The 14,696-nt window shown below is 48.5% G+C and overlaps 1 protein-coding gene and 1 pseudogene across 1 annotated transcript; one reads left to right on the forward strand and one right to left on the reverse strand.

Moving 5' to 3' along the window:
• The first annotated feature begins 665 nt into the window (after positions 1-665).
• On the forward strand, positions 666-4,951 carry LOC100146090 (V-type proton ATPase subunit C). Its single transcript, XM_044596213.1, has 11 exons — positions 666-925; positions 1,005-1,073; positions 1,148-1,275; positions 1,369-1,468; positions 2,036-2,103; positions 2,233-2,374; positions 2,703-2,819; positions 3,015-3,140; positions 4,142-4,225; positions 4,390-4,469; positions 4,557-4,951. The coding sequence occupies exons 1-11, from the start codon at positions 797-799 to the stop codon at positions 4,654-4,656; spliced, it is 1,143 nt and encodes a 380-aa protein (XP_044452148.1). The 5' UTR covers positions 666-796; the 3' UTR covers positions 4,657-4,951.
• An 811-nt stretch (positions 4,952-5,762) lies between these two features.
• Positions 5,763-8,718, reverse strand: LOC123179601 (receptor-like protein EIX2; annotated as a pseudogene).
• Positions 8,719-14,696: the final 5,978 nt, after the last annotated feature.

The raw sequence follows: 14,696 nt of genomic DNA on the forward strand, positions 1-14,696 counted from the left end.
AACAACTTTGGAGTGACTCTTTGTCGCATGTAGAGGGATTATTATATGATTCAATTATGTTAGCATTGTTGAGAGATTGCAGTAGTGAAAGTATAAACCCTATGCCTTGTTTCTAAGCATTGAAATATCGTTTGTGCTTCGTTTTATCATTTGCTACCTTGGTATTTTTTATATTTTCAGATTACAAAAGCCTATATCTACTATCCATACTACACTTGTATCACCGTCTCTTCGACGAACTAGTGCACCTATACAATTTACCATTGTATTGGGTGTGTTGGGGACACAAGAGATATCTTGTATTTGATTGCAGGGTTGTTTGAGAGGACCATCTTCATTCTACGCCTCCCACAGATTGATAAAACTTTAGGTCATCCATTTGAATGAAATTACTACTGTCCTACAAAATTCTGCACTTGGAGACCGAACACGAGTCTACATTACAAAAATAAGTTGTATAGTAGACATCAGAGCCCTTCTTCTATAAAAAAAAGAAAGCAAATTATTACTTTTTTTGCTTTTGTTCATTCAACCACCTTTCACCTTTTTGTGGATGAATTTGTGAATTTCGGACAAGATCAGGTTTCAGGAGAGGGGAGCTGGTGGTGACAGACAGGTGGGCCCCGCCCACGTCGAGGTGACGGGCACACGTGGCCACGTCGCCGTTGCCTCTCCCCTCCCCGTCCCCGTCCCCGATCCACCACCACCACCACACAAGAGCAGATCGAAATCCAGCCGACCTTCCCCTGCGCCGACGACCCCCCCTCCCGCTCTCCCTCGCCGGCGACGACCGACCATGGCGACGCGGTACTGGATCGCCGCCCTGCCCGTCGCCGACGACAACGTCGCCGCCGGCAAGACGGCCCTCTGGGCGCGCCTCCAGGACGCCATCTCCCGCCACTCCTTCGACACCCCGCTCTACCGCGTAAGCTTCCCATCCCCCTCCTCCTCCTCCGCCCTTCAATCGCCTTCCGCCACCCGCCGCTGACCGACTCCCCGCGCAGTTCACCGTCCCGGATCTCCGCCCCGGCACGCTCGACTCCCTGCTCGCCCTCAGCGACGACCTCGTCAAGGTACCTGCTTTCCATCACGATCTTGCCCCCCACCCCTCTTCTTGGCCCCAGCCTGATCCGGCCTCTGGCTGCAGTCCAACATCTTCATCGAGGGCGTGTCGCACAAGATCCGCCGGCAGATCGAGGACCTGGAGCGCGCCGGAGGTGTCGAGCCCGGCACCCTCACCGTCGACGGCGTCCCCGTCGACAGCTACCTCACCAGGTCAGCTCCTTCTGCCTGTGCCCTGTGCCGCTGCTTACATTCCTCATCTGCCAACTGCTTACATTCCTCAACTGTACCGGATGATGGATGCAGGTTTGTGTGGGACGAGGGCAAGTACCCCGTCAACGCCCCGCTCAAGGAGACCGTCGCCAGCATCCAGTCCCAGGTCGCCAAGATCGAGGACGACATGAAGGTAACTAACTCTGCTCCTCTGTCTCTTCATTACTCCACTTCTTCTTCATACTTACACATGGATGCCAGTAAGATTTTGGAACATTGACAGCAACTTAACACTGCATTTGCTAGGCTAGCTGGGTACTGTATTTTGGACAGTGTTGCTTACACTTTAACAGTTACATTCGGTCCTCAGCGCTGAATTGGTATATTTTGGATGTAGCTTACTTCCTGTTTGTCTTGGGTCTGTTTGGTTCCGGCTAAGCTACCCATTTGTGCAGCTAGTTTCTTGAGTATTTATTTAGCCTGCTGTCCCCTTTTCTGGCACTGAATTGCCACATAATGTTCATGATGCAAACAACTAGGGAATTGGTGCCACATTTTGTCAGGAAAAGGAATAAATTGTAGTAATTATAACTGAAATACCGTGTTGATCTTGCCTGCCATTATTTGTCTCCACCCCTCATCACAAGTGCAGTCTTGGTTTTATATACACCTTCATTCTATTTTATTTTGGGATAGATGAAAATAAGTGTTTTTGGTTGGATGTTAGATTTGCAAAAAGACTGAATATGCCCTTTTCCAGGTTAGAGTTGCTGAATACGGTAATGTTAAGAGCCAGCTTGGCACAATCAACAGGAAGCAAACTGGAAGGTAAATCGTCTCACCATACTTTGTGACTAGCTCTGGAGGGATGGACATGCTTGGTACCAGTATTATGCTACGTTGTTGCTTGCCTTGAGTCCTACCTACTCTGATTGATTTCTTCTTCTTGTATGGCAGTTTAGCAGTTCGTGACCTTTCCAACCTCATAAAGCCAGAGGATATGGTCACTTCGGAACATCTAGTGACACTCCTTTCTATTGTGCCAAAATATTCCCAAAAAGACTGGTTATCAAGCTACGAGTCACTCGATACGTTTGTGGTAAGTTCAGAATCCTTTGAATACTGATAATGTCTCTGATAAACCATCGTTTAAACTATTTTCATGCCGTGCTTCATTTCAGCAAATGTCTATTTTATTTGTGGCTATTCAGTTAAAACCAAGAGTGTTTATTTGGTTCACCATTTCTGGTTTAATGCTATCATGAGATCTCGCCATCACGGAGATCTTCCAAATTCTAGATACATTTGACTTCAGTTCGTTTACCTGGATGCTATTTACTTTGCCCTTATGAGGAGCATTCAAGTTGTCCTAATTTGTTACTGTATTCAGTTGATTCTTTCAATTGAGCTAATTATTGTTTATATAGGTTCCGAGATCGTCAAAAAAGCTTTACGAGGACAACGAGTATGCTCTCTACACTGTAACATTATTTGCCAAGGTTGTTGACAACTTTAAGGTCCATGCTCGTGAGAAAGGTTTCCAGGTAACTTTGTTGCCCTGATCCTTTCTTTTAAACCATTGGTTGCATTTAACCTTAATTTGGGACGGTGGCAGTACTCCATGTAGCCTTTGGTATAGTTCCTAATAGCTAGGCAAAAATTAATCTTAGTCAGTTGGTACCTACCATTCCTGTAACTATTTTGTCGTCCACTAACTTCTATTTCGCACTTGATTTCAGATCCGTGACTTTGAGTATAGTCCTGAAGCACAGGAGAGTCGGAAGCAAGAGCTAGAAAAACTGCTGCAAGACCAGGAAGTTATGAGGACCTCTCTATTGCAATGGTGCTATGCAAGCTACAGTGAGGTACATGCCTTTTGCAGTGTATTATGTCCTAATATCGTCTATGAAACGTACGTTGAACAAACCACATGACCTTAGTTCATTTCATTTGCAAAAGATACTGTAGAAATAAGTCGTTCAAATATTTCATTTGATTGCACCGATGTTCTTCATCAAAACTCAGCCATTTTGAACTACTATCCAGCTTGCGGTTGGATCCTATTGTAGTTTCCTCATCTATTTACTCTGTTATCCTCCACAACCCTTTGAATTTTTTATAGTCAAATTGCAAGCCTGAACAGTAAGGTTTTGAATTTGTTCACTGGTTAATTGGTTATTTGATAGCCTACTCCAACTTGTTTGGGACCAAAGGCTTTGTTGTTGTTGTTGTTGTTGCTGTTGTTGCTGTTGTTAATTGGTTATTTGATCTTCTTCAGTGGTAGTCTGAAGATCAGATCATGGTGTGATCAAATCATGCTTAATCTGAATTTAATTATTTTTGTTGAAACTATAAATAAGGACAATAGTTGAGTTGTGACTTAATGGCATACTGGTATCTGGGGCTTACTTTTGTTAATCCTGTTATTTTCTCACCAGTGCATCCTTGTTTAGGGCGAAATCATATGGTGGTCAACTCATTAAACAGATTGGGATGCGCATCCCCTTTGTTTTCTGATCCGTGATTGTTAGTTTAAAGCTACAAACGATGGCTGCTATTCATTTGATTAAGCTCGGCAGAACTTTAACATCTGCCCATTCTCAAAAAATCGTAGTAATAGGCAAAACTGTGCTGTTATTTGTCTCTGTATGGCAGTGCTACTCCTAATGGTCATCATGGCAGAAGTTAACTGATGAGTCTATAGCTATCGTAGATATAATGCTGTATATTACATGATTGTTGATAGTTATTTCAGAAAAATACCTAGATATTGGGCTTTGGTTGCTGGGCAATCATGGTTTGCTTGGTTTATTTGCTTCTTTATCAATAAATATCAATTCTCACGGTTCCTGTACTATGTTTCTAGGTATTTAGCTCCTGGATGCATTTCTCTGCTGTTCGTGTCTTCGTAGAGAGTATTCTGAGATATGGTCTGCCAGCACGGTTCCTGGTAATTTCCCTGGCTGTTATTTGTTAGCCAGCTTTATACTTTCACATCTGATCTGTAACTTGTTTTTACAACAGACAACTGCGCTGTTCATGGTAATTTAGCTTGCTGTTCTACAATAGTCAGTCTAACACTGTCATGTCTGATTCCTGTTGTGTTTGCATCAGTCTGTTGTCCTAGCACCATCTACAAAGAGCGAGAAGAAAGTAAGGAACATCTTGGAAGGGCTATGTGGCAATGCCAACAGGTAAATTCCATGCCTGGGCTGCAGCCCATTGGCGTTGTTATTCGCCGCCTGCTCTTGTCTTTCGCTAACTGAACCTTCAAATTACAGCAGCTACTGGAGATCCGAAGACGACGTTGGCATGGCTGCTGGCCTGGGAGGCGAGACAGAGTCTCACCCTTACGTCTCCTTCACCATAAACTTTGTCTGAGGGTGTTCGATGTATATTATTTTGTGACACCAATTCTTTCATGGTATGTCGGTTTCGGTTCATGCTTCTGTAGTAGATGAGCCGCGCCGATCAATAATGTAGTGTTTCGAAGAACCTCGAACGTATCCTGGCACAAAGTGGGACTTCTCTTCTTTTGTTCTGCTACGCTGTTGCAACTGTTTACTTTTTGTGCAGTGTTGTATTACTGGGTACATTATTGTAATTTTGAGTAACCAGAATCTATAATAATAAAATCAAGGTGAATAAGCTGGGTAATATAAACATATGTTGTTCACCGGTGTGAATTTGTTTGACAAGTAGATGACCTCTTTGCCCCCTTGTTGGTTGTAATGTGTATTGCTCAGCCAAAAAAATCAAATACACCAAATTTGCATACTTCCAAATTGAAATGTTCAATAGGAGATTGTATTGAAGAAAGTGTTCTCTTCATTACTTCCTTGCTTGTTGCCTCTGAAATACTTCCTCCGTAAACTAATATAAGAGCGTTTAGAATACTAAAGTACTGATGTAAACGCTCTTATATTAGTTTACAGAGGGAGTAGTTGATAACTGTTTTGCCTCTTATCATTGATGATCACCAATACAGAGTGACATTTAGAAAACATCCATACAAGTTTTGTTTTCACTAAATTCTACTCCCTCCGTAAAGAAATATATGAGCGTTATATTTCAATGATCTAAACCCTTTTATATTTCTTAACAGAGGGAGTATCTAACAAGAAGTTGCTCATGCATGGAAATGCATTTCGCCGAAAGGTAATAAAAACGTACTTCAGCAAAATCAGTCCATACAACTTATGATCCAAAATAACCATCTAGCAAGCAATGGGACCTTGCACATTACGTGGCATAAGAAATCCAAGCAGTTCTGAATAATATTACACCATCAGTGTGTATGACATAGCAGAATACATTTATTTAATGAGACAAAACCGTGTGGCACGCACAACACCACCGACGGTGCAAAGATACAATACAATACATCAATAAGTTCTAAATGGCGACGTGTTTGACAATACAATATAGCAATAAGTTTTCCAGGCCCCTTAATCTTGTAGTGGTATCTTTGGTAGTTCTTGCTTAATTCACACCCGTGGTCCGAACCACTTTTTCCAAGTAACAAGAAAAATGACATACAACCTATCGTTAGCTTGTCGAGTAGCCCGAAATAAGCATACCTCCATCTCTTCATGAAGAGAAGTCCACAAAACACCATCCAAGAGCCCGCCACAAAACCAATAATTTATCCAAGAAGAAAATCCATTTGAGACAAGCCATCTTCAGGCAACCTTGTTGGACCTTTGTTGGTTGGCGGACCAGGACATTGCATTGGAACTGGATGTCCACAAAGAGCAGGATTACCAATGTACATAGAAGCTGGGTCATCTGTGTTGAGGGTGTCTAGTTGATGCCCTGAGGGTATCCTTCCAGACAGATTATTGTATGACAAGTTTAAATAGCTCAGGTATGTCAAATCCGATAAGCCCCGAGGAATTTCACCACCAAGTTTGTTCTTTGACAGGTCAAGAGACTCCAACGACCGAAGGTTGCCAATCTTATATGGGATATTTCCACTCAACAAGTTCGATGATAAATTCAAACTTATGAGAGCAGCAAGGGAGCTTAGTTCCTCTGGGATTTCTCCAGTCAAACTGTTGCAAGATAAATCAATGCTCATCAAATATACTATATTCTCCCCATACTCAAGCACTTGCCCTTTCATCACCATCGAGATGCTATCATTATTATGCAGTCCCATATCCACGGATGAGTATTTGTCTTCGTATACTTCTTTGAAAGGATCATCAAATACTGTATTACTAGCAATTACAGTGCCAGTCAAAGCTTTCAATTTTTTTAGATACTGCGGTATGGTCTCAGAAAAGTTATTATTGGATAGATCCAGAATACGAATAGCGTGGCGTTCCATCATTTCCATTGGAATGCGACCATACAAATTGTTCGATCTTAACCGTAACATAACCAAACCAGGCATGGCTTTACTAATCCATCCAGGTAACTCTCCAGTGAATCTGTTTTGAGCAAGATCGAGGTAAATAAGACTTGGACATTGTCGTAGGAACAAAGGAAATCCACTTGAAAAGCTATTGTTGCTTAGAAGAAGAGTAGTGATTTTCAAACAGAAAGAACTCACTGAATTGACTCTTGAAAAATTGTTGCTAGATGGGTTCCGTTGTTTCACTTCCTTTCGGCCACAATTAGGAAGTTCCACTGAAAACAGATTGTTTGAAAGATCTAAGACCCGCAATTGTCGCAGTCGACAAATTGACGTTGGAATAGTCCAGTTATAGAATTGGAGAACAGAATTGCAACCTCCAAATGCGGAGCTTGGAAATTTGGCACAAACCCATTTAAAGAGTTATGGGACATGTCCAATACCTCAGTTGTATTTGGTAACTTGGGTATCAAACCAGTGAGTAGATTTGATTGCATTGATAGAGTAATCACTGACATGAACTCCAGATTGAGTGGTAACTCACCGCTAAGCTGGTTCAAGGAGATGTCCAAATATCTAGTTTCAGAAAAGGTAGTCCAAAACCAATCTGGGATCCTACCAACTAGACCTGTGTTTGAAATATCAAGGTCGTTGATGCTCCCTTGCAGTTGAAGCCATTTTGGAAATTGGGGTCCCAGATGACAAGATGAAAATGATGCCCGATGCAAGTTGAACGGAGGCACCCAATGCGAGTCAATATTGAGTTCCAAATTATTATCAGATAAGTCAAGGGACTTTAAATTCATCAAACCAACAAAATGATCTTCTGATATCACACCACTCAAGTTGTTGTATCCAAGGTATAAGTGAATCAAATTTGTAAGCGCGCCAATCTCCACGGGCACTGAGCCGCTCAATTGGTTGTCACTGACATCAAGCATGGTTAAGCTAGTTAGGTTTGACACAAATTGTAATGTCGCGCCAGTGATGTCGGCATAGTCCAAACTCAGCTCTTGCAGTTTATTCCAAGAACAGTTGGGTATCCTATCTATCACCTCTGTTATGTCCGCACTGATGATGTTGAAGTTGAGATTTAGAGACCTCAGATTACACATAGCTTGCGTTGTTGCTGGTATCATCCCCTGGATGTTGTTATTTCCAATGTTAAATGTCCCCAACAAGGTCAAGTTTCCCAACTCGTTAGGAAGTGGGCCTGATAGTTCACCATGCTCTAGGTTAAGCCTGTTCAGGCTGGTTACATCCCAGAACCAATAGGATGCCGCCAAACCTTTGAAAAGGTTATAAGAGAGGTCAAGCTCCTCAAGAAGCGTAAAGTTGTGGTGTAAAACTGACGATGGAACATTATTGTCCTTAAGCCAACAGGCATCGAGAATGAGTGCAACCAAATTGGGAAGTGCGCTGACCGCATGAACCCAGTCAAGGACTCGAGTGAGGTCGATGGAGCCCATGTCAAGATGTTGTAGCGATTGGAGACGCGCTAACCAAGATATATCATCTGAGTAGAGACGGCCAGTGTTGATGTAGCCATGTATATCAAGTTGCACCAGTTTGGAGAGGTTGCCAAGCTGAGGCGGCACTCTACCATGAAAACCCATGTTTGAGAGGTTGAGATACGTCAAACCCTCAAGAGAGCCCAGGAATTCTGGCATAGGTTTTGCATCTCCTAGGACAATATTCCCACTCAGATCTAGATGCTTAAGACGTCGGAGAGCAAGCAGCGAAGAAGATACCTGTCCTCGAAGCGAGTAGTCTTCAGGGTAAGATAGATAATCATATATTGGAATTGGATAATCGTAGCGGAGGTCGAGCTTGACGACGTGGCCTGTCCGGCGGCTGCAGGTGACGCCGCTCCACCGGCAGCAGTCGTGGTGTCGTTGCTGCCATGAGACGAGGCGATTGTCTGGGTCGCCTGTGATGCCGGCCTTGAAGGAGAGCAGCGCGGCCCTCTCGGCCGGGACGCAGCTCCCGTTGTTGCATCTTTCGGTCGTCGCGCTGTGGACGGAGGAGGCTGCAGCTAACATGATGATGATGATTAGGAGGAGCAACTTGTTGGGTGCAGCCATGCAGTTGGCCTGGGGTGGGCTAATGAAGCTGATACTGCCTTGGGGGGAAAGCGTCGGGTCGGGTCACACTACCGGAACAGGGCTCGATGCCGACGGCCAAAAGTATGCCGACGGCCACCGTCGGCCTATTCCAGACTATGCCGACAGCTGGCACCAGGCCGTCGGCGTACAACGGCCGTCGGGCTATCCCAGTATACGCCGATGACCCCCGTCGGCAAAGAGCGGCCGTCGGCATAGACAAATCTACGCCTACAGCTGTCGTCGGCATAGCTGCAGGCCCGGCGACCACGCCCGTGATGGGCGGTTAACGGCGTCAGATCTATGCCGACGGCTTGGACGGGCGGCCGTCGGCATAGATACGAATGCCACGTCATCGATCCAAAGCGCACCGACCAAGGGCTATGCCGACGGCTGCCGTCGGCATAGACGACCCGTCATCGATCCGCAACGCGCCGTCCATCTGCCCTGGCCGCAACTATGCCGACGGCTTTGCCGTCGGCATATATATATTTTTTGCTTTTTTTTGTAGCTATATTTTATGTTTTCTTACATATTATTATTTGACTAACTTACATATAGCATGTGTTAATATAAGCATACATACATTATTTTCGGTTCTATACGGAGGGGTGTGACCCCCCTAACGGACGGCGCCGCCGCCGGTCCGCACCTGGAGCGTGGAACAGCCGCATCGGGTCTATAGGAAGGGGACTTTGCTCCCCAAGTGTTTATATATATCGGATGACCTACCACAACCGGGTGGTGTTGTGGCATGTCCGAAGAGGCGGCACGCGTCTCTAGGGCGTGGCCCCCCTCACGGACGGTGCCGTCGCCGGCACCTGGAGGGGGGAAACGAACGCGTCGGGTCTACACGGAGGGGATGTAGCTGTGGGTTTGTCCCGGATGTTGCTCCCAGGTGTCCCTCTGTGCTGACCTGACACAACCGGGTGGAGAGGTCCACTGGTCAAAGCCCGTCCATGGTAAGTCAAAGGGCTAGATCTCGTGGTCAACCGCTCCAGGGTTAGGCAGGACGGGGGCCCTAGGGGGTAGCAATGCCACCGGAGCGTCGCGCCGGCCCCTCATACATGCGGGGTGGTGTTGTGGCATGTCCGAAGAGGCGGCACGCGTCTCTGGGACGTGGCCCCCCTCACGGACGGCGCCACTGCCGGCACCTGGAGGGGGGAAACGGACGCGTCGGGTCTACACGGAGGGGATGTAGCTATGGTTTTGGCCCGGATGTTGCTCCCAGGTGTCCCTCTGTGCTGACCTGACACAACCGGGTGGAGAGGTCCACTGGTCAAAGCCCGCCAGTGGTAAGTCAAAGGGCTAGATCTCGTGATCAACCGCTCCAGCGTTAGGCGGGACGGGGGCCCTGGGGGGTAGCAATGCCACCGGAGCGTCGCACCGGCCCCTCATACATGCGGGGTGGTGTTGTGGCATGTCCGAAGAGGCGGCACGCGTCTCCGGGATGTGGCCCCTCTCACGGACGGCGATGACACAGTAGTAGACGTTCTGCGGTAACGGTGCGGCGTGAATATTATTAAATACTCGGATCGCGATAAAATCATTAGTTTTTTACATGACGTGGGCACATGTGCTATAGGAACGATGGTAATTTTTCATAATTTTTTGGTGATGGAGAAGTATCAAACAATTCCTTCTACGCGGATTGCCCTTCGCATGTCTACGACTGTGGCCGACGGCCTCCATGGGCTAGCATGCCGCCAATCTTGCGTACGCGACTTCTCACAAGTCTGAAAGTGTTGTGGCGGTTGCAAACGCCCGGCACGCGTCTCCGGGGCGTGGCCTCCCAGCTCACGGATGCCGCCGCCGCCGGCACCTGGAGGTGGGAAACGGACGCATCGGGTCTACACGGAGGGGATGTAGCTGTGGGTTTGGCCCGGATGTTGCTCCCAGTTGTCCCTCTGTGCTGACCTGACACAACCGGGTGGAGAGGTCCACTGGTCAAAGCCCGCCCGTGGGAAGTCAAAGGGCTAGATCTCGTGGTCAACCGCTCAAGGGTTAGGCGGCACGGGGGCCCTGAGGGGGTAGCAATGCCACCGGAGCGTCGCACCGGACCCTCATACATGCGGGGTGGTGTTGTGGCATGTCCGAAGAGGCGACACGCGTCTATGGGGTGTGGCCCCCCTCACGGACGGCGCCGCCTCCGGCACCTGGAGGGGGGGGGGAATGGACGCGTCGGGTCTACACGGAGGGGATGTAGCTGTGGGTTTGGCCTGGATGTTTTGCTCCCAGGTGTCCCTCTGTGCTGACCTGACACAACCGGGTGGAGAGGTCCACTGGTCAAAGCCCTTCCGTGGAAAGTCAAAGGGCTAGATCTCGTGGTCAACCGCTCGAGGGTTAGGCGGCACGGGGGCCCTGAGGGGGTAGCAATGCCACCGGAGTGTCGCACCGGCCCCTCATACATGCGGGGTGGTGTTGTGGCATGTCCGAAGAGGCGGCACGCGTCTACGGGGTGTGGCCCCCCTCATGGACGGCGCCGCCGCCGGCACCTGGAGGGGCGGGGGGGGGGAACGTACGCATCGGTTCTACACGGAGGGGATGTAGCTGTGGTTTTGGCCCGGATGTTGCTCCCAGGTGTCCCTCTGTGCTGACCTGACATAACCGGGTGGAGAGGTCCACTGGTCAAAGCCCGTCTGTGGAAAGTCAAAGGGCTAGATCTCGTGGTCAACCGCTCAAGGGTTAGGCGGCACGGGGGCCCTGAGGGGGTAGCAATGCCACCGGAGCGTCGCACCGGCCCCTCATACATGCGGGGTGGTGTTGTGGCATGTCCGAAGAGGCGGCACGCGTCTACGGGGTGTGGCCCCCCTCAGGGACGGCGCCGCCGCCGACACCTGGAGGGGGGAAACGGACGCGTCGGGTCTACACGGAGGGGATGTAGCTGTGGGTTTGGCCCGGATGTTGCTCCCATCACTAGGAATCAGCTGGTAACTATTATTGACTTTGCATTGTTTCAAGCAGTTAACTATATGTTTCGTTCTCACATGTCATGCTTCCAAAATTTTCATAGGTTGTTCCTCGTTGGTGCTATGGAAGGCATGACGGATGGGCGAGTTTGGTGGATAGGTGGCTCGGCGACGATGCAGAGTTTGCTGCCAAGAGCATCAAGGCCCGGGCTAACCGTGGAAAAGACGGGACACACGGCCAAGGAAACAGGAACCACTGGGGCTTCAAGGCCATGAAGGTATATCTATATGCATGATGCATTTTTGTTCTTCTTACCGTCATGTTCTTATGTATGGCTAACTTCTGTTTGACGTTGCAGGAGGACAAGTTGAAGAGGCCGCTCTCAGACATTGAGTCGTGGAAGTTGGCCCGCGAGCGGAGTGATCGCAAGGACGGCGAGAGCCAGTACTACGGCAAGACCGAGGAGCACCTGGAGTCTTACACTCAGAACTATCAGAAGTTGCATCCGGATGTTCCTGTTCCTGAGGTTGCCCAGTCTCAGATCGACGACACGGCGGTGGTGGCCATCCAGGGGAAGTCACATGGCCGGTATCCGTGTTTTGATGGCTTGATCACTCCTTCGATCTTGTACACACGGCTTCGGGCTACCAACCAGAGCCAGTTAGAGAGTACGGGGCGTTCACAGACTCCCTTAGCCCGCCAGCATGCTGTAAGTACTTACCCTTTATCTTTTTCTCTCTAGCATTCTCAGTTTATTTTCAGCATTGCTCACTTAGAAACAACCTAAATTATGTAGGCATATAAGGCCTTTGTCGAGCATAGGAATCTCGAGGTGCGAGAGTACTTGCAACGAGTGAAGGCAAACGATGATTACAACCGTCAGATGATGACGGTTAGTTTTGCCCTCTTAAAACCAAGCTAAATTTTTGCACTTTCATTCCTTCTGACCTTCTAGTTTGCTTTTTAACTAACATCCAGGCTATGTTGGCGTCTTGGAGTAACCGCATGGATCCACCACAAATGGGACCCCCACCAGCACCTGCGGGAGAACCCCCACACGTGCCCACGTTCGATGAATGGGTGGCACTAGGCGGTGATAGTCCGGTTAGTACATTTGCCTAACTACTGACAAACTAGTTCTCGTTCATTCAACACTATCATATCATATTTACCGTTAGAATCTTCTCTCAAACATGTAGGGGACCGGTGGCTCGACTCCTGCTTCGTCGACACCAGTCACTCCGATCTGGCCCGGTAGTGGCGGTCTTGGCGGTGGCGGTTTTGGCGGTGGTGGTCTTGGTGGTGGTGGTTTTGGGGGAGGTGGTCTTGGTGGTGGTGGTTTTGGCGGAGGTGGTCTTGGCGGTGGTGGTTTTGGCGGAGGTGGTCTTGGCGGTGGTGGTTTTGACGGAGGTGGTCTTGCTTGATGTCGATGATGATACCCATGCATGTGGCCGTCGTGCCATACCTTTCATGTTCCTATGTTTCTTCTTTGAAATGATGTTCCATGTCTTGCACTACTTTTATGTTCATGAACTTCCGCCGGTGATGATCTTTAGATGATGAACTTGACTATGTTTAAATGATGATGATGAACTTGAGTATGTTTAGATGATAAACTGTCATATTTATGCATAATCCCATATTATTCTGCTTTGAAATGCTGTCAAATGAATTGAAAAAGAGAAAACAGGGAAAATAAAAAAAATATGCCTACGGCAAAGCCGTCGGCATAGATGACTCCAGGGCTTCCCAGGGCCTGACACGTGGCACGACTATGCCTACGGCAAAGCCGTCGGCATAGATTTTCATCTGCCGTAGGCATAGTCCTGCCGCCAGGAGGCACCGGAGGACGACACGTGGCAGAGATATGCCTACGGCAAAGCCGCCGGCATAGATTTCATCTATGCCTACGGCAAGCCGTAGGCATAGCCCTGTCACCAGGAGACACCATCTATGCTGACGGCCAAGCCGTCGGCATACCTCTGCCACGTGGCGTCCCGTGGTGTCTCCTGGTCTTTTGACGGCGCCGTCCGTTGCCGTCAGGCGAAGAACACTGCCGACGGCTAAACTATGCCGACGACTGACGCACGGCCGTCGGCATAGGCCCCTATGCCGACGGCTATTCTATGCCGACGGTCTGACAAGACTACGCTGACGTGATCTACGCGGACGGGGATATGCCGACGGCAGCCGTAGGCATAGATCTATGTGGACGGCAGGTGACCTATGCCGACGGCCAAGGGCCGTCGGCATAGGCCGCGAGTCCGGTAGTGTCAGGTTGTCCCTCGTCAACTAGACCTGTGGAGTCTTCTGCTGGTGTGTGATGTGTGTTTGCTGCATTTCTCTCTTTTATGAACGCGTGTGCCGCATTTTTCAAAAAGAAAAGAAAAAAGTAGACCTTTGCCGTCACTGCCTTTTTGACCAGGGCAAGACTTTGAATCATACATGGTGTGGTGACTGCCCACTACTCCCTCTGTTTCTAAATATAAATAATTTTAGAGATTCTAATATGAACGTAGCAAAATGAATGAATCTAACCTATAAACCACGCTATGCTACCTGCCATTCCACCGCACCTGCATGCGTTGGGCGTTTTCAACCGCACAATGCATTTACTGTTTGCAGTTTTACCCTACTGTCAATTGACCAACCGCTCGTTGCATTCACACACGTGCAGCCATTCTGTAACTCTATGACTGATGGGGTCAGTCGTCTATGGGGCCACTATGTGGAGGCTGGGTTTCTCCCGGGCTGGGTGGGCGATTGGCTGGTGCTCTGCAGTTTGTGGTTGGGTGAGAGCGACGTGAAGGGGTGGGTTTTCGCTGGTCTACTCGACCGTGCTCTACCCTGCTGTTTTGGTCGTTCCGATTGGCATTTGGGCCCGTGGTGCAGTGGCTTGGGTGCTCAGGTAGCTCATACGAGGGGTACTGCCAACGGGATATGAGCGGCGTGGGATAAGAGTATGTAGTGGAGGCCACGTGTGGGTTCTGGTTGGGGCCATGCGGGTCTAATCCGACCGTGGACACCTGGTGATCAGGATCCAGATCCGA

Source organism: Triticum aestivum, chromosome 1D (genome assembly GCF_018294505.1).
Source record: "Triticum aestivum cultivar Chinese Spring chromosome 1D, IWGSC CS RefSeq v2.1, whole genome shotgun sequence".
NCBI classification, from domain to species: Eukaryota; Viridiplantae; Streptophyta; class Magnoliopsida; order Poales; family Poaceae; genus Triticum; species Triticum aestivum.

What these genes read in the sequence shown, in the direction of transcription:
- LOC100146090 (XM_044596213.1), top strand. Translation starts at nt 797, where the DNA reads ATGGCGACGCGGTACTGGATCGCCGCCCTGCCCGTCGCCGACGACAAC. An exon ending in TCAGCGACGACCTCGTCAAG is followed by an intron (nt 1,074 to 1,147) that starts GTACCTGCTTTC and finishes CTCTGGCTGCAG; the next exon opens with TCCAACATCTTCATCGAGGG. An exon ending in AGATCGAGGACGACATGAAG is followed by an intron (nt 1,469 to 2,035) that starts GTAACTAACTCT and finishes GCCCTTTTCCAG; the next exon opens with GTTAGAGTTGCTGAATACGG.